This window comes from Somniosus microcephalus, chromosome 11 (genome assembly GCF_052327205.1).
Source record: "Somniosus microcephalus isolate GS21.2 chromosome 11, FLI_Smic_1.0, whole genome shotgun sequence".
Taxonomy (NCBI): domain Eukaryota; kingdom Metazoa; phylum Chordata; class Chondrichthyes; order Squaliformes; family Somniosidae; genus Somniosus; species Somniosus microcephalus.
The window spans coordinates 232576484-232595667 of record NC_140997.1 but is presented as its reverse complement, the minus strand read 5'-3'; the positions used below and the strand labels follow the sequence as shown (position 1 = coordinate 232595667).

General features: G+C 48.4%; 1 protein-coding gene across 1 annotated transcript in view; it reads right to left on the bottom strand.

Moving 5' to 3' along the window:
- Positions 1–19184, bottom strand: part of LOC147111333 (host cell factor 1-like) — a 121298-nt gene that overhangs the window by 41967 nt on the left and 60147 nt on the right. The window contains exons 9-15 of the mRNA XM_086002123.1: positions 17492–17667; positions 16233–16430; positions 15058–15285; positions 9788–9889; positions 7350–7569; positions 3417–3553; positions 2511–2658 (exon numbers count right to left, since the gene is read on the bottom strand). Coding sequence (XP_085858249.1) covers positions 2511–2658; positions 3417–3553; positions 7350–7569; positions 9788–9889; positions 15058–15285; positions 16233–16430; positions 17492–17667 — 1209 coding nt within the window. The remainder of the gene's footprint in view (positions 1–2510; positions 2659–3416; positions 3554–7349; positions 7570–9787; positions 9890–15057; positions 15286–16232; positions 16431–17491; positions 17668–19184) is intronic.

Here is a 19184-nt window from a genome sequence, read left to right as displayed (position 1 = left end):
GAAGCAGGAGCACACGGCCAAGCAACAGCATAGTCCATGCATTAAGCCTCCAGGAGGGACCCGGGATCCTCCCTCCGGTTTTTACAGGTGCCAACAGCTTTCCACTACTTCTCCCAAGTAGCTATTGTTCAAGAGTCAGCCTACATACAAGTACTAGAAGGTTATTCCTCTGTGGAAGGCATTACAACCATGTCCAATCCCATCCACATCCACTTAACAGCAGGGGGTGGGGGAGTGATTGTGTAGTGATCATGAGCACAAGCTTTTGCTGTTATTTCTCCAATCCCGAGTCCACGTGTGCCAGAGTCAATGGCATTGTCACCCTGGCCGAGATTAGCTAACTCAGTGGAGACTGGCAGATCAAACTCGAGACCTTCCTGAGCTTTATGGGACAGTGCGGTGCTGGGTACAGTATTTGCCTGAGTGACCATTGCTGTGGGTCCCCTACTACCCATCCAATCCATATTGTCCTTCAAAATGTCCTCTCCCTTGTGAGCAAGATTCTCATCATCCTGGATAAGGCTATAGACATCCAGGTCCTTACTGACACTTGGCTCAGATAGCGACTCCCTCGTCCCCCTTCATTGACGTAGCCCTGCTTAGCTTCATGTTCCACCAAAACACCATGGCAATGATGTGGCCCTCAGCCAAGTCCCACCTCAACTTGTCCCCCTTCCTCCTTTGGCACCTTAACCCTCCACTGTCCTACCCTCCACCCTCCTACCCTCCCTGGCTTCCTCAATGAAATTTTCTCCCTCCTTAGCTTCTCTGCTCAACAATTCTTCATGCTTGCTGATTTCGTCCTTCATCTAAATTCCTCTAACCCCACCCCAGGTCTCCACACTCCTGTCCTCATTCATCTTCACCTTGCACATCATCGCCACCAACCATCCCCTCAAACTCATCTCTCGAGATGTAGGCATCTCTGACGTTTGTCTCCAACCCACTTTCTTTGTCTCGCTCAACATCCACATCTTGCTGCCTGCCTCCATCTTGGGAAAAGACTACCGCCAGCTTTCTCTCCGCTCTTGGTCTGCTCAACAGCTCCCTCACCTCTGCATTCAATGTCCCTGTGTCCACCATCCCTCACCAACCATTCCCCTTGGCAAAATTCACATTTCCACACTCTTAAAATCAGAGGCTACAGGCTTGAGTGCACCTGCTGGCCTGCTATTCACCATCTGACTGGGTCGCCTCAAGTGTGGCCAAATCTTCCCACTACTCCAGGATTATTCTGAAAGACAAGGACAACCCAAACTTCTCCCCTCAATGACAAACTACCTCTTCCGACCCCTTCATGTGCTCCCAGCCATCCGCATCTCCAACTTTAAGTCTATGGAGCTAATGATCCTCCACTTGGAAAGCTCATCTCCCCCACCACAGCACGTTCATCATCTCCACAAGACCCACCCTCAATCCTCTCCCATCCCAACACGTTGCCAGGTAACCACCTCCCTTCAGCCCAATGCTTGCTGACAGTCAATGCCGTCCTTTACTCAGAATCCATTCCCCTTACTCAAAATTACACATCCTTGACCACTTCATCTTTTCCTACATCACCCTATGTCCAAGCTACCTTCCCTCACAGATCCTGAACATGTTGCCGTTACCTAGTGCCATGCCCACACCTTCCACCACATCCTTTCAGAATGCTTCCTGCTCTTCTCAAAGTACTAAGACTGCCCTGGTCAAGGTCACAAATGCCATCCTTTCAGCATGATCATGGTACCTTACCGATCCTTGACCTCCTCAGCCTCTTGTGGTATTTAACAGTCGATCACTCCATATGCCTCCATCGTCATTCCTCTGTGGTACTACCATCACTTGGTTCCACTCCTAGCCATCCCAATGCAGCGAGCACATCTTCAGCAATGACTTCTCAGCCAGGTCACCACCAAAATGGTCTGCTTTCACCTCTGCAACATCAGCTGACTCACCTCCACTGAAACCCTCAGCCAGGTCTTAATCAACTCCAGGTTTGACTACTTCACTGCTCTCGAGTCCCACCCTGCATAAACTGCAAATCATCAAAAACTGACACCTATATGCTATGATACATTACATCCCACTCCCTTATGGCCCCCATTTTTGCCACTGCATCAAATTCATAATCCTTGAACTCATCCATAATACCTACATAGCCTCTCTCCTCCCTACCTTTACTACCTTCTTCAGTTCTAAATGCCAGTGCATCCTCCATATCTAGCTTCCTCTCCATTCTTCCTTCTGTCACAGACCCTTTGTAGTCTGGGCCCTACTTTATAATGCTCTCCTTAAACCCCTTCACCCTGGCACTTTCTCCTGTCTTTTAAAAGGCTTAAAGCCTCGCTCTTTGACTGTGCCATTGCTCACTTCCCCCAACCCTCGTCCCACCACTGCTTGGTGTGTGTTTATTTCTGAAACATTTTGGGACATTTTATAACATTTAAGAAGCACTACATAAATAAATAAGTAGATGGCATCAGTAGATAGCTTAACAAGAACTATACACACATGGCATAAGTATGTACCTGTGGTCCCTTTCACTACCAAAGTTGTGAGTGTTGGTTTGGCCGCAGATACAGTCACTGGGGTGATCAGCCTGACTCCACTCACCGGTGCCCCAGAGAGTGTTCGCAGGATAGTGCCAGGCTGTCCTGCAGCACCTTTCAGCAATACCTTTGGGGGGGGGTGGGGGGGCGGGGGAGGTGACAAAAAGAGATATTTTAAAAACATTTTATTGCTTAATTACATACACAGACAAGAGCAAATACAATGTAAACATTAAACCAGTTTCCATGCTCAAGACAGTTAAAACAATACAGTGAAGCTCTTTCCGACTCTCAATCCCATTCTCCAGGAATGTTCGCAGTTTTGGATTGAAGCAGGTCCCTTGGTGCCAGCCATTTAGTGCTAATATCTATCCCCCAGGGAAGAGAGCAAGACATTTTCCTGTGGAATGTGCTAGATGCACAGTCTCTGCTGCACTTGTAAAGAAGACTGACTGTCAGAGCGAGCGAGATCAGATACAACTTCTGATCTTCTGGATGGTCTAAGAAACCTTCCAACCCGGATATCTCCTACCAACATCTCCACTGCCCCAACAGCGCAGGCACCACGGTCTACAGGACTTTTCTTGCCCCCGGCAAGTTTCCATCTGTTCTCTTGAATTCTTAATAAGGATTTCTCCAAGTGTCCAGCAGTAATTAGAATATTCTCCAACCTAGGCTAAATTCTGCACTACAGCCTTTATCCTTCATTTGGGTTTCTTGACATAAAACCCTGCTTACAGAATATTTAAAAGTGCCTGACCCAACAACTCGCCTGTGATTGTTATCCATTTTACTATATTTTTTTTTGAGGGGGAAGGGTAGACAGGAAGGAAATTTAAATAAAAACAAAAAGACCATTCACAACAGTACACATCCTGTGCTAACCTGGGTGAGTCCCTGTTGCCCTGCTTGCAGTTTGGGCACAGCAGTGATGAATTTTGTCGGTGTTCCAGTCCCTGACGTCATTACTTTTGTGGTGATGATGGTAATCGGGGATTTCATACCTGCGCCCCCCGCGACACCTGAAATAGCAGGGGAAGGAAAACATGGTGAAATTGAGATCACTCACCCCTCGCACAGACATGAATTTCTAATGTTATGACATGGCAACTGGATTTGTCCGACTCATCTGGTAGATGAATAGATAGACTTGCATTTCTATAGTGCCTTTCACAATCTCAGGATGTCCCAAAATGCTTTACAGCCAATGAAGTACTTTCTGAAGTGTGGTCACTGTTGTAATGTAGGAAACGTGGCAGCCAATTTGCGCACAGCAAGCTCCCACAAACAGCAATGTGATAATGACCAAATAATCTGTTTTAGTGATGTTGGTTGAGGGATAAATATTGGGCCCAGGACAGTGGAGAGAACTCCCCTGCTCCCCCCAACTCCTGAAGGGATGTAACCTGTCACCCCTGATCCTCTCTAACTTTTACCGCTGCACAATAGAGAGCATCCTGACGAACTGTATCACAGTATGGTATGGCAGCTGTAGCTACTATGACCGGAAAGCCCTGCAGCGGGTAGTCAAAACTGCCCAACGCATTACCGGCACCCGGCTACCAACCATAGAGCACATATACCAGAAACGTTGTTTACGGAAGTCACGGACCATCATCAAAGACCCTACCCACCCCAGCCACAGTCTGTTCGCCCTCCTGCCATCTGGGAGATGCTACAGATGCATTCGCACCCGTACGACCAGATTTAGGAACAGCTTCTTTCCCAGGGCTGTCATCCTACTGAACTCCACAAATAAACTCTAAAGCCTGCACATCTGCCAATGCACTTTATAATGTTTATGTTAATATACTACAAGCCAAATGAATGTTGAATGTTTAAATGTCTTAATCTAAATGTACACTCTCGGGAGCCGCAAGCCTACATTTCGTTGTACTGCACTTGTGCACTAACAATGACAATAAAGTTGATTATTATTATCTTTGAATAGCGCCATAGGCTCTCTTATGTGCACCCGAGAGTGCAGACACGAATGTGTATTGCATTACATGACAACTGGTAAGAGAACTTATCCAATTTTAGAGCAACGAAGCAAATTAGTTGTTTTAACCCATAAAATAAACAAAGCGAGGAACTGATATCAGCTGCCTAACCTGAAACCTTAAACACAGTACTTTGGGAAACACCCTAAAATGGCTTATCCTTCAGCCAATGTTACTCTAATTTTTTTCCCAACCCTGCAGCCCTTTAAAGAGATTGCGCGTGCCATTCAAAACTCCACGCATGCGCAGTTTTTCTATTTAAAAGCCAGCTCACCAGCTGCACGGGACCTCCAGAGCGTGGCGCAGCTCACCAGCTGCACGGGACCTCCAGGAGCGCGGCGCAGCTCACCAGCTGCACGGGGCCTCCAGAGCGCGGCGCAGCTCACCGGCTGCACGGGACCTCCAGAGCGCGGCGCAGCTCACCAGCTGCACGGGGCCTCCAGAGCGCGGCGCAGCTCACCGGCTGCACGGGACCTCCAGAGCGCGGCGCAGCTCACCGGCTGCACGGGACCTCCAGAGCGCTGCGCAGCTCACCAGCTGCACGGGACCTCCAGAGCGCGGCGCAGCTCACCAGCTGCACGGGGCCTCCAGAGCGCGGCGCAGCTCACCGGCTGCACGGGACCTCCAGAGCGCGGCGCAGCTCACCGGCTGCACGGGACCTCCAGAGCGCTGCGCAGCTCACCAGCTGCACGGGACCTCCAGAGCGCGGCGCAGCTCACCAGCTGCACGGGGCCTCCAGAGTGCGGCGCAGCTCACCAGCTGCACGGGGCCTCCAGAGCACTGCGCAGCTTAAAGGGAACATTGCCTCCAGCCCTTAAAAGCAACAATCAAACCAATACTCTGCTTTCTCTCCAAAATGTCCTTTCTGCCCATTTCCATTGATGGTGTTGCCTTCCTTACTGGGGTAATATTTCTACACAAAACTGACTTCCCCCTCACAGCTGGGGTACAGTGTCATGGTTACCACAGTAAACCCCCATACTTCACCACCATGTACAGCAGCCTAACCACCTGCGACGAGAATCACAGCGGAGCCTGCTTTTCGCCTCTTCTCTCCTACTCGATCATAGGGTTGCCTCGTGCTGTCCATCACCTAGGTTTACATACACACACCCTCTCTGATAATTAAAACACCAAGTTAATACAGAGCAGTAGCACCTGCCTCTCAAATGAAACAATCATGGGTTGAAGTCTCAGGTGCAACTCAAACAAAATAATCTGGCTGGACTGAGTGTCGCACCAGAGTGGGATACTGCACATGGGCAAGGAATTAAAAAAAAACACACAGCTCACTCGCTAACACCTTTCTCCAACCAACTGTGGGACAGAATTGACACCATCGTGTGGAGACCTGCTGCTTAGCTCGATCCATTCTCCCAGTTAAAGGAAGGTATGAAATATAAAATAGCATTGAGATGAAAAGATGTAAACTGAAAGAAAATATACGACTGAAAATAAAACACAAAAAGCATGTTATCTGTACAGTACACAGTATTACACAGCACAGAAACAGGCCATTCAGCCCAACAGGCCTATGCTGATGTTTATGTTCCACACGAGCCTCCTCCCACCCTACTTCATCTCACCCTACCAGCCTATCCTTCTATTCCGTGCTACCTCATGCGTTTATCTAGCTTCCCCTTAAATGCATCTATGCTAATTACCTCAATCACTCCCTGTGGTAGTGAGTTCCTCCTTATCTGAGGAAGGATGTTCTTGCCATGGAGAGAGTGCAGTGAAGATTCACCAGGCTGATACCTGGGATGGCAGGAATGACGTATGAGAGGAGATTGGGTCGATTAGGCTTATACTCGCTGGAGTTTAGAAGAATGAGAGGGGATCTCATTGAAACTTATAAAATTCTAACAGGACTAGACAGACTAGATGCAGGAAGGATGTTCCCGATGGCGGGGGAGTCCAGAGCCAGGGGTCACAGTCTAAAGATAAGGGGTAAGCCATTTAGGACAGAGATGAGGAGGAATTTCTTCACCCAGAGAGTGGTGAACCTGTGGAATTCTCTACCACAGAAGGCAGTTGAGGCCAATTCATTAAATATATTCAAGAAGGAGTTGGATATATTTCTCAAGGCTAAAGGGATCAAGGATATGGGGAGAAGACAGGGACAGGGTACTGAATTTGGATGATCGGCCATGATCGCATTGAATGGCGGAGTGGGCTCGAGGGGCCGAATGGCCCACTCCTGCTCCTATCTTCTATGTTTCTATGTCACCATTCTCTGGGTAAAGAAGTTTCTCCTGAATTCCCGATTGGATTTATTAGTGACTATCTTACATTTATGGGCTCTAGTTCTGGTCTCCCCCACAATTGGAAACATCTTCTCTACATTGACCCTGTCAAACATTTCATAATCTTAAAGGTCCAATCAGGTCACCTCTCAGCCTTCTCTTTTCTAGAGAAAAGAGCCCCAGCCTGTTCAGTCTTTCCTGAAAGTTAAACCCTCTCAGCACTGATATCTACACCAACGCCTCTATATCCTTTTTGTAACATGGAGTTCTGTGAGCAGTTGTGGTCTCCAAGTGTGGTCTAACCAAGGTTCAATACAAGTTTAATATAACTGCGCTGCTTTCCAATTCTATCCCTCTAGAAATAACCCCATTGCGTGTTATTTTTTTTAAATGGCCTGGTTAACCTGCGTTACTGCTTTTAGTGATTTGTGTATCTGTACCTCTAGGCCACTTTGCTCCTCTACCCCATTTAGACTCCTATTTTCTAAGGAGTCGGAACCCTCCTACCAAAATGCACCACCTCACACTTAGCTATAATGAAACAGATCAGTGCCTTCCCTGGTCCATACCTGTAGCCCCGGGCTGTGAAATAAGTGCAGACATGGGGATGGTTTTGAGAATGGTGGTTGCTGGTTTAGAAGAGGCGGGCGACATGCTGCCGAGACTGACAAACGTCTGCTTAAGGCCCATGTTTCCCGCCTGGGAGGTGGTGATGATGGTGGCGGGCTTCCCGTCTGCCGAAGTAACGAGCTTCAAAATGGTAGCTCCCGGAGGCAGCTGACCTTTGGTCTGTCGAGTTAAAAAAAAAAACAACAAACAAGCCATCAGCTCTACTACAGGAGAATGAGTCCAACAGTTCAAAGTAATTCGCAGGCTGGAAGACATTTCGCTCATGGAAGCCATGCAAATGCTGACAATGCATCCAAAAGATATCTTTTTAAAATAAAATCTCCACCACAAACATGCAACAGAATTGCAGGAGCAGCAGCAAAAGCGAGTCACTGCACAATAAAACTACTTTAATACAATACAGGAAACTCTCTCTTAAGCGGCAAAATTCAGGAATAGGTTCAGGTAAGTTTTACTATATATTAGTGGCCGTGTAACCGGGGCTCCTGCACCTGTGGCCGTGCAACCGGGGCTCTCGGACCTGTGGCCGTGCAACCGGGGATCCTGCACCTGTGGCCGTGCAACCGGGGCTCCTGCACTTGTGGCCGTGCAACCGGGGCTCCTGCACCTGTGGCCGTGCAACCGGGGCTCCTGCACCTGTGGCCGTGCAACCGGGGCTCCTGCACCTGTGGCCGTGCAACCGGGGCTCCTGCACCTGTGGCCGTGCAACCGGGGCTCCTGCACCTGTGGCCGTGCAACCGGGGCTCCTGCACCTGTGGCCGTGCAACCGGGGCTCCTGCACCTGTGGCCGTGCAACCGGGGCTCCTGCACTTGTGGCCGTGCAACCGGGGCTCCTGCACCTGTGGCCGTGTACGGGGCTCTCGTACCTTGGTATGTATGCCTCTCTGTAATCTGGACTTTTTGATCAACCGGCACCATGCCGGTCCCATCGGTGCCGGATAAAAAAAGAGTTTCCTGTATTTTGCAGTTAGCCAGAACATCTTAGAATATTAATTTTAAAAGTGTTAACAACCAACGTTCCCACTAAGCTGCGCAATCGCACATCGGTCTGGACGTCCCACACAGGCCGCTCATCGGCTTTACAATGGAAATAACAGCGTTTGCACACAAAATTGAATGGGCCACGCAGCCAGTTAAAGGGCACATGCACCAAAAAAAAATTACATGTAACACTGTTTGCAACATCTAGGTTTAAAAAAAAGTTGCGAGTTATTCATGCTTTATATACATGTTTTACACTTTATGAATAATTTGAGAATAACCCGGAACGGTTTACCGCAGAATATTTAAAGGTCGTCATTACACAATCCTTTTACAGTAAGCAAGCAGTGAGCCAAAAGCAGTTTCCATCACTGAAACGGTTAAGTTTTAGTACTGCTGCATGGGGAGGGGGCATACATCACCCTATACCAGAGGTTTCCACACTGGGTCCATGAGGGGCACCCATGGGGCTTACGAGGACACCGACTAACATTTTGAGTTCAAAAGGTTGTAGTGTCAGTACAAGCTGCGGGCACAGGACTGTGCAAAGACTAAACGTGATGTTAGCGATGGGGCAGGGCATCAGCTTAAAATGAAAACACAAGGGGCATAGCGACTCCTCGTGCCGAGATATGGGCTGGCGCTCTCATCGGCATGGCATCGTTTCGCTCCCAGGGTTCCCGACTTGTGAATCGTGGCTGTGTGCTCCCAACTGCAGGCGTTGGGAACAGCACTCTGACTAGCTGCCTAACAGAATGTGTAGTTAGGCTGCATTCACACTAATGGTAACATTCCCCACACCCCGCAATACCCAAAGCTTATGTGCAAGGATGTCAAATTTAAACAAAAAACTTGTACTTTTTTTGGGAACTGGAACTAAAGCCCTTGGAATTAAACAGAGCTTCTTTCTGATATGACCAGAACAGGAGCTCCCTTCGAGAAGGAAGTATTGGATGGGGCTGGTTGGCACAATGACAGTTCTCCACTTTCACATCCAACTGCTGACAAATTTCACTGGGAAGCAGGGGGGGGGGGAAGAGATGGGACATATGGCTCCCAAGCTAAAGGAAAAGGCCCCTTATACTGGTCAGAAAGACTTCGCATGATGTCTGAGGAGTTGCTGGGTTGGAATTACCTGGGTGAGGACTCACAGGGTTATACAAACCCACTTGCTTTAGTCCAACTTCACAACATTGCGCCCAGACAGAAATGACAGGCGGGGAAAGGCCAGCTGGTCAGTCAAGCCTGCCCCTTGTTTCACAGGCTGTTGCACTTCCTACCTCGATCAAGAAACGCAGGTATTATTTTCCAGTGACGGCATTAAAAAAAAAAAGCACAAAGTTAACCTGAAAAACAAACCACTTATATGTTTCGCGCCGCAGTGCAATTTGCCAACCTGGAAGATCTGTGTAAGTGGCCTAATGGAGCTTGGGCCTGGGATGGTGGCCTGTTGCCCTGGTTTGGCCTGCAGGGTTAGCACTTTGCCCAGGTTGGAAATCTAGGATGAGAAGAGTGGAAAATTGCAACATAGGCAAAACACTGGACAAATCATTACTTCACCCGTCCAAAGAGAGACTAAATGACAACACAAACACCAGGGTTCACCTCCAGGGCTTTTCATACTTTTGTTAAGTTTGCTTCAGTAATTACTGAAGCAAACTTAACATATTAACTAGTAGCAGGAGTCGCCATTCGGCCCCTCGAGCCTGCTCCGCTATTCAATAAGATCATGGCTAATCATCGACCTCAACTCCACTTTCCTGCTCTGTCCCCATATCCCTCGATTCCCCTAGAGCCCAAAAATCTATCGATCTCGGCCTTGAATATACTCAACGATTCAACATCCACAGCCCTCTCGGGTAGAGAATTCTAAAAGATTCACCACCCTCTGAGTGAAGAAATTCCTCCTCACCTCAGTCCTGAATGGCCGACCCATTATCCTGCGACTGTGCCCCCTAGTTCTAGACTCTCCGGCCAGGGGAAACAACCTCTCAGCATCTACCCTGTCAATCCCCCTCAGGATCTTATGTTTCAATGAGATCACACCTCATTCTTCTAAACTCCAGAGTATAGGCCCAATCTACTCAATCTCTCCTTATAGGACAGCCCTCTCATCCCAGAGATTAATCTAGGTGAACCTTCGTTGCACCACCTCCAAGGCAAGAATATCCTTCCTTGGATAAGGAGACCAAAACTGTGCACAGAACTCCAGGTGTGGTCTCACCAAGGCCCTGTACAATTGGAGCAAGACTTCCTTACTCTTGTACGCCAACCCCCTTGCAATAAAGGCCAACATGTCATTTGCCTTCCTAATTGCGTGCCATACCTGCATGCTAAGTCTGTGTTTCCTGTACGAGGACACCTAAATCTCTCTGAACACCAACATTTCATAGTTTCTCACCATTTAAAAAATATTCTGTTATTCTATTCTTCCTACCAAAGTGAATAACCTCACATACTCTATCTGCCACTTTATTGCCCACTCACTTAACCTGTCTATATCCTTTTGCAGGCTCTGTGTCCCACCCCACCCTCCCCTCCCCTCGATACGCCATCATAAATTGTACAAGTCATTTTGCCTTGATGGAATCTCTCGGCTCATCACCCACGTGGCAAACATTGTTAAGCACAGAACCTGAAACTCAATACTGTAGTGCAGGTTAAATCACAGGCACCACACTACCAGGTCAGAGAGAGAAGCGCCACATGTACCAGCATCTAAGTGGTCTCAATTCATGCGTGGCCAAGGCACTGAGTGCTAACGGACTATTCCTTCGCAGAAGGCATCACAGCCAAGCCAACTCGCTCCTCCCCGCTGCATTGTCCAGCACAGGTTACTGGGCAGTGATTAGGAGCGAGAACCCTGGTTCCTCCCTAGTCCATGAATCCTGCCGTCAACATTAGGACCTCTACCAGCTCCCTGACCGAGACCAGTCTAATCTGGGAATCGCGCCATGGATTTTCCTGATCCACTGCTCAGTTCTACTCGGAGCAGCACAGTTACCAGCTGGGCTACAGGGGGAGCAGTGAAGGATTGAACTTCACAGTTTTTTTTTTACAACATTGGTTTTTGATATTGACAGATTTGAAATCAATTTTACTTTTAAAGTAATTGGAACAGATTTCCCATATGGCATCAGACATTCATATACATAGCAAGACACAGAATGTACTCTGGACAGGGGGCCTTAATGTCCATCACCAAGAGTGGCTCAGTAGCACCATTACTGGCTGAGCTGGCCGAGTCCTGAAGGACATAGCTGCCAGTCTGGGCCTGGCCTGCGGCAGGTGGTGGAAGAACCAACACGAGGGTAAAACTTACTTGACTTCGTCCTCGCCAATGTACCGGTCACAGGTGCATCTGCATAATGTGGATAAATGTGAAGTTATCCACTTTGGTAGAAAAAACAGAAAGGCAGAGTATTTTCTAAATGGTGAAAGATTGGGGAATGCAGATGCTCAAAGGGACCTGGGTGCCCTTGTACAGGAGTCGCTGAAAGTGAATGTGCAGGTGCAGCAAGCCATTAGGAAGGCAAATGGTATGCTGGCCTTCATTACAAGAGGATTTGAGTACAGGAGTAAAGAAGTCTTACTCCAATTATATAGGGCCTTGGTGAGACCACACCTGGAGTGCTGTGTACAATTTTGGTCTCCTTACCCAAGGAAGGATATACTTGCCATAGAGGGAGTGCAACAAAGGTCCACGAGATTGATTCCTGGGATGGCGGGACTGTCATATGAGGAGAGATTGAGTAAACTCGGCCTGTATTCTCTTGAATTCAGAAGAATGAGAGGGGATCTCATTGAAGCATACAAAATTATTACAGGGCTTGATAGGGTGGATGCTGGGAGAATGTTTCCCTTGGCTGGGGAGTCTAGAACCAGGGGCCACAGCCTCAGGATAAAGGGTAGGCCATTCAGGACTGAGATGAGAAGAAATTTCTTCACACAGAGGGTGGTGAATCTTTGGAATTCTCTACCCCAGAGGGCTGTGGAGGCTCAGTCATTGGGTATATTCAAGACAGAGATCGATAGATTTCTGACTAGTAAGGGCATCAAGGGATATGGCGATAGGGCCGGTGAATGGAGTTGAGGCAGAAGATCAGCCGTGATCTCATTGAATGGCGGAGCAGGCTCGAAGGGCCGAATGGCCGACTCCTGCTCCTATTTCTTATGCCCATGATAGTATTGGTAGCAGTAACCACTGCACGGTCCTTGTGGAGACGAAGTCCCATCTTCACACTGAGGACACTCTCCATTGTGTTGTGTGGCTCTATCACCGTGCTAAATGGGATAGATTCAGAACTGATCTGGCAGCTCAAAACTGGGCACCCATGAGGCACTGTGGGCCATCAGCAGAATTCCACCACAATCTGAAACCTCATGGCCCGGCATATCCCTCACTCTACCATTACCATCAAGCCAGGCGACCAACTCTGGTTCAATGAGGAGTGCAGAAGAGCATGCAAGGAGCAGCACCAGGCGTACCTAAAAATGAGGTGCCAACCTGGGGAAGCTGCAACACAGGGCTACATGTATGCTAAACAGCGGAAGCAGCACGCTATAGACAAGAGCTAAGTGATCCCACAACCAACGGATCAGATCAAAGCTCTGCAGTCCTGTCACATCCAGTTGTGAATGGTGGTGGACAATTAAACAACTAACGGGAGGAGGTTCCATGAGTATCCCCATCCTCAAAGATGGTGGAGTCCAGCGCACGAGTGCGAAAGACAAGGCTGAAGCGTTTGCAACCATCTTCAGCCAGAAGTGCCAAGTGGATGATCCATCTCAGCCTCCTCTGGAGGTCCCCACCATCACAGAAGCCAGTCTTCAGCCAATTCGATTCACTCCGCGTGATATCAAGAAATGGCTGAGCGCACTTGATACAGCAAAGGCTATGGGCCCTGACAACATTCTGGCTGTCGTGAAGACTTGTGCTCCAGAACTAGCCACGCCTCTAGCCAAGCTGTTCCAGTACAGCTACAACACTAGCATCTACCTGACAATGTGGAAAACTGCCCAGGTATGTCCTGTCCACAAAAAGCAGGACAAATCAAATCCGGCCAATTACTGCCCCATCAGTCTACTGTCAATCAGTAGCAAAATGATGGAAGGTGTTGTCGACAGTGCTATCAAGCGGCACTTACTCACCAATAACCTGTTCACCGATGCTCAGTTTTGGTTTCGCCAGAACCACTCGGCTCCAGACCTCATTGCAACCTTGGTCCAAACATGGACAAAAGCGTAGAATTCCAGAGGTGAGGCGAGAGTGACGGCCCTTGACACCAAGGCAGCATTTGACCAAGTGTAGCATTAAGGAGCCCTAGTAAAACTGAAGTCAATGGGAATCAGGGGGGAAAACTCTCCACTGGCTAGAGTCATACCTAGCACAAAGGAAGATGGTTGTGATTGTTGGAGGCCAATCATCTCAGCCCCAGGACATCGCTGCAGGAGTTCCTCAGGGCAGTGTCCTAGGCCCAACCATCTTCAGCTGCTTCAATGACATTCCCTCCATCATCAGGTCAAAAATGGGGATGTTCACTGATGATTGCAGTGTACAGTTCCATTCGTAACTCCTCAGATAATGAAGCAGTTGATGCCCGCTTGCAGCAAGGCCTGGACGACATTCATGCTTCAGCATATAAGTGGCAAGTAACATTCACGCCACACAAGTGAAAGGCAAGGACCATCTCCAACAACCACCGCCCCTTGACACTAAACGGCATTACCAGCGCCGAATCCCCCACCATCAACATCCTGGAGCTCACCATTGACCAGAAATTTAACTGGACCAGCCACATAAATACTGTGGTCAGAGACTGGGCATTCTCCCCAAAGCCTTTCCACCATCTACAAGGCAAAAAGTCAGGAGTGTGATGATTGCCTGGCACCCCATTCACCACCTTAAACATTCACTCCCGCGACCTCGATCACCTAGAAGGACAAGGGCAGCAGGCGCATCGGAACACCATTCAAGTTCCCCTCCAAGTCACACACCACCCTGACTTGGAAATATATCGCTGTTCCTTCATCATCACCGGGTCAAAATCCTGGAACTCCCTCCCTAACAGCACTGTGGGAGTACCTTCACCACACGGACTGCAGCGGGTCAAGGCGGCGGCTCACCACCACCTTCTCAAGGGCAATGAGGGATGGGCAATAAATGCTGGCCTTGCCAGCGACGCCCACATCCCAGGAAGGAATAAAGATAAAATAAACTCTTTCAAAACCAGTCAATATAATACAGAACATCAATTCTTTGAAAACTTTAGTTAACACTTGGGCGAGGTACCAGATTGACTGGCGCATGTAGCCCAGCAAGGAATTAACACCTTCCGGAGAGGAAAACGACAGGAACCAAAAACTACACGGCAGGTCAGAAGATACAAGCTGTCCAAATGACAGACATCATTTGAAGTCAGGAAGTGCAATAAGACAATATCAAAGAAAGAGTCCCAGTGTTCAGCAACAGCATTGATATAAGTCCAGTTTGACTTTCAAAGCCTTTTGAGGCTTTTTAAAAGTCACAATTTAAAATTAAAAAAACAATTGAGGTAATAATTTGCAAACATTCTCCTGACATTAATGTCGATAGTAATCGCAAGCTCACCAGTTACAGAGCGGCTAAAATAACAGGCACAAACAATCAAGCGTTGATGTCCTTACCAGTGTGCTTCCTCCCGCCATGGAAATGGGACTCTTGACCAGTGTAATGGTTTTTGTGACCCCACCCACCACAGTGGTCACCACCTGTGCCTGCTGGGCCACAGTGACGGTCCCTGATTTGTGCACCGTGATGATGGGTCTAGCTGGAGTGGTGGGAGTGGCAGCGGGAGTGGGAGTCACCAGCTGGGCAGCAGCAGTCTTCAACATCGAGGTTGCTGGTGTGTTGACCTGGAAAGCAGAGGCAAATTCGCATCAGGATGAGTAGGTGAACAGCCTTCCAGGAAGGACATCATCCCACCCCCGTAATGTTTGGAATGAAACTACAAATACAAAGACTTCACGCTCAAGGGGTCGTTGATATTGCCCGCCTTCCCACCACTCTTCTAAATACAGACGTGAAGCTCCCCCAAAAAAGTCAGAAGAGTAAAATACCACCCAATATTGCGCTAAGAAACACAGATTATCGATCCCAAGTTTGATACCTGTTTAGAGATCTGTGGATGTTGAAATTCATAGCACCCACTCCACTCTCCGAACTACAGCTGCAATATTGATTTGGGGATGTGGAAGGTTGTGGAGGTGGGAAAGGGGTAGAAATGTAACAGGTTAACATAATATGGCTAATCCTTCAAATGGCATTACAAGAGGAGGAGGAGACTGGGGGGGGGGGGGGATACGGAGAGTTCTACGTTGGCGGGGCGAGCCTTTGGCTTAGTGGTAATATCCCTGCTTCGGAGTCAGATAGGTGCAAGCTTCAAACCCCACTCTGCAGTCAGTCCCGGTGAGTGGAGAACGGAGCTCTGGTTCCGAATTATTTTATTCATTCATTCTTGGGATGTGGGCATCGCTGGCAAGGCCAGCATTTATTGCCCATCCCTAATTGCCCTGGAGAAGGTGGTGGTGAGCAGTCTGCGTGGTGCTCTGGGTTAACATCCAGCGGGATACTCAGTGGGCAAGTCCCCCTCATTGTATGGCTTATGGGAGCCCATAAAACCCTCCTAGGATTAACCACCCTATTGGCTGGTATAGAGATGGTCACGGCCATGGAAGGAGCGTTCACATTCACTGTTAATCAGCAGAATCCTTCCACTACTTTGTACTCTTCCATTGGAGAATGGTGTGAACATACGAAAAACAACGAGTTATTAGCAATGGTTTTTAGAGAAATGACATACCATGACTGATGGAGGGGCTACCTTCACAGTGGTTGGCAGGGTACTGGCTCCAGGGGCGACTGCCATCGTTTTCACCATGGTTGTGCCAGGATGAAGTCCGACCGAGGTAACTGCTGTGCTGGATGGAATCTTCTGAGTGGCAGCGGCTGCCGCAGCCAAAGCTGCCATTCCACTCATCTGTGGGCTGGAGGTAAGTGGCTGGGAGAGAGGACGGTAAAAAGAAAAATCACCAATACAGGCAAGAATAAAATGCAACACCAACCTCCAACACAGCGCCAATCTTCCCCTTCACCAGAACACATCACAAAATGCATTTGTAAATGGGCACCCTCCAGGTCAAGCTTGCAAAAAACCTCCACTGCTAAATGGTACAGAGGTCATAGATGTAGGCTCTGGCTTCCCATTTTCCCCCCCTGTCTCTAAGGAGTGGAGACTAAGCAGTCCACAGGAAAAGCAGAAGTCAAAGGCAGCATTGCAACTGATGGCATATTCATGTGCCTCTTGGCCTGTCTGTGGTCTCAGGAGGACGGAGACAGGTAAAACGGGTAGACACATGGCAGATGAATTTATCGCAGAGTGAAGTGATTCATTTTGGTACGAAGAACGAGGAGAAGCATTGCTGGCAGGGCCAGCATTTATTGCCCATCCCTAGTTGCCCTCGAGAAGGTGGTGGTGAGCCGCCTTCTTGAACCGCTGCAGTCCGTGTGGTGAAGGTGCTCCCACAGTGCTGTTAGGGAGGGAGCTCCAGGATTTTGACCCAGCGACGATGAAGGATCGGCGATATATTTCCAAGTCAGGATGGTGTGTGAATTGGAGGGGAACTTGCAGGTGGTGGTGTTCCCATGCACCTGCGGCCCTTGTCCTTCTAGGTGGTAGAGATTGCGGGTTTGGTGCTGTTGAAGGAGCCTTGGCTTACCAACAGCCATCGAAACAGCCACAAGAAAACATTTTTCTACTGCAGCACACTATGTAGCTGCCAATGCACTTACATGTGCAAAATACGAGTTACGAGTTACAACAGCCTACAATGTAGGCTGTTAAACACATACCTCAACTCACTGAAGCTTTGCTTATACAGTGGTAGCGGTAATGAGTTTCCTGAATATTTTATGTTACCCAGCCTGAGGAGTATGGCCAAAAATTACACCAGGTTTTGAGACAATCATCAGTTACAGTATACAACACTGCACCTGCGAAACAGTTCACCGCACACCATGCTCTACAGAAACCACAACACAACACACAAACACGAAACTTACAGTGCCTGCTGTGGTCTGTGCTGGCATCACCATGCGAACACCTGGTGGAAGGGTCGCCATGGTGATGGGCGCTTTGCTCGGAGGTGCAGCTTGCCGTTGCACGGTGATGATGGATGCAGCTGAAGCTGCTGATGTGACCACCGGCTGGCCTGTTGCGGCCCTGATCATCGTCGTTGCTGTAATAAAGGAGACGTCAATTAAATATTGGCCCAAAGAAACCAGTGAGCCTCAAAGAGAAAGACTTGCATTTCTATAGCTCCCTTCACCTCAGGACATCCCAAAGTGCTTTACAGCCAATAAAGTACTTTTGAAGTGTAGTCACTGTTGCAGCCAACAGCCAATTTGCGTACAGTAAGGTCCCACAAATAGCAATGTGATAATGACCAGATCATCTGTTTTTAGGCATTGGTTGAGGGATAAATATTGGCCAGGACACTGGCGAGAACTCCCCTGCTCTTCTTCAAATAGTGCCATGGGATCTTTTACATCCACCCGAGGGCGCAGACGGGGCCTCGGTTTAACATCTCATCTGAAAGACAGCACCTCAGCCAGTGCAGCACGCCCTCAGTACTGCACTGAGTGTCAGCCTAGATTTTGTGCTCAAGTCTCTGGAGTGGTATCTGAACCCACAACCTTCTGACTCGAGGAGAGTGCGCTGCCCACTGAGCCACGGCCGACAGCTCAAGCAGGAGTGCCCAAGCCTTTAGTCCTTGCGAGCCTCTTTGGGGCAGACCATGGAGCCTTGTAAACTGCACGGAAAGTTTCTACCATTATTCTGCATAAAGCTCTGGATTAGAGATAAAAGAAAAAAGGAAGAAAAACTCCCATTTGTATAGCACCTTTCACATCCACAGGACGTCCCAAAGCGCTACACAACCAATGGATTACTTTTGCAGCGTAGTCACCGTTAATCTGTAGACAAATGCAGAAGCCAATTTGCACACAGCAAGGTCCCACAAACCACAAGCACCATAAATGACCAGTTAATAAGTTTCTGTTGGTCAAGGGACACCTGGCAGAACGCCTGCTCTTTAAATAGGACCATGGGATTCTTTATGTCCCTGAAGCCAATTGTAGTGCCCCAGTGTTACTCCTTGATGAGGGCAGCTAAACTACACACAGAGCAATGATCAAACTTCTGGCCTGTGCAGCTCAACACCACACTAGATGATGCATTTACCCAGTCATTGAGCGCTATAAACACACGTGCGTGCATAAACTCAGCAGCTTGAGAGAGAATACACTGACCCAGAATTTGCTGGAGCGGGGCATCTAGGGACGTGCCCCGTTTGTTAGATGTATTTCCTCACCCTTCAGCTTGAAAAATGTGCGCCCCAAATTGCTGGTGTGAGGGCAACTGAGCCCGTGGTGAACGATGGGACCAACAGATCATCGCCTTAACCAAATGAGATTGAAGGATAAAGAAAGAAACCAAGTGAGCGACGGCAAAGGAAATAGGGTGAATTGTAGTCAAATTAGATACAGAAAAAGTAAAAAGAGGGAAAAGAAAGATTGGATTAAGAGTGAGGGGGGAAAAAAAAGTGACAAAAGAATTATTTTTTTTAATTTAAAAAACTTCTAGGAACAATTTACTACCTGCAAGAATGAGACTCCACAGTTTCAATTGTTCCTTTTCTGGGTTGGAGAGGTTGAGAGGCATTGCAGGAACATAAATCTGGTCATTAAAAAGGTC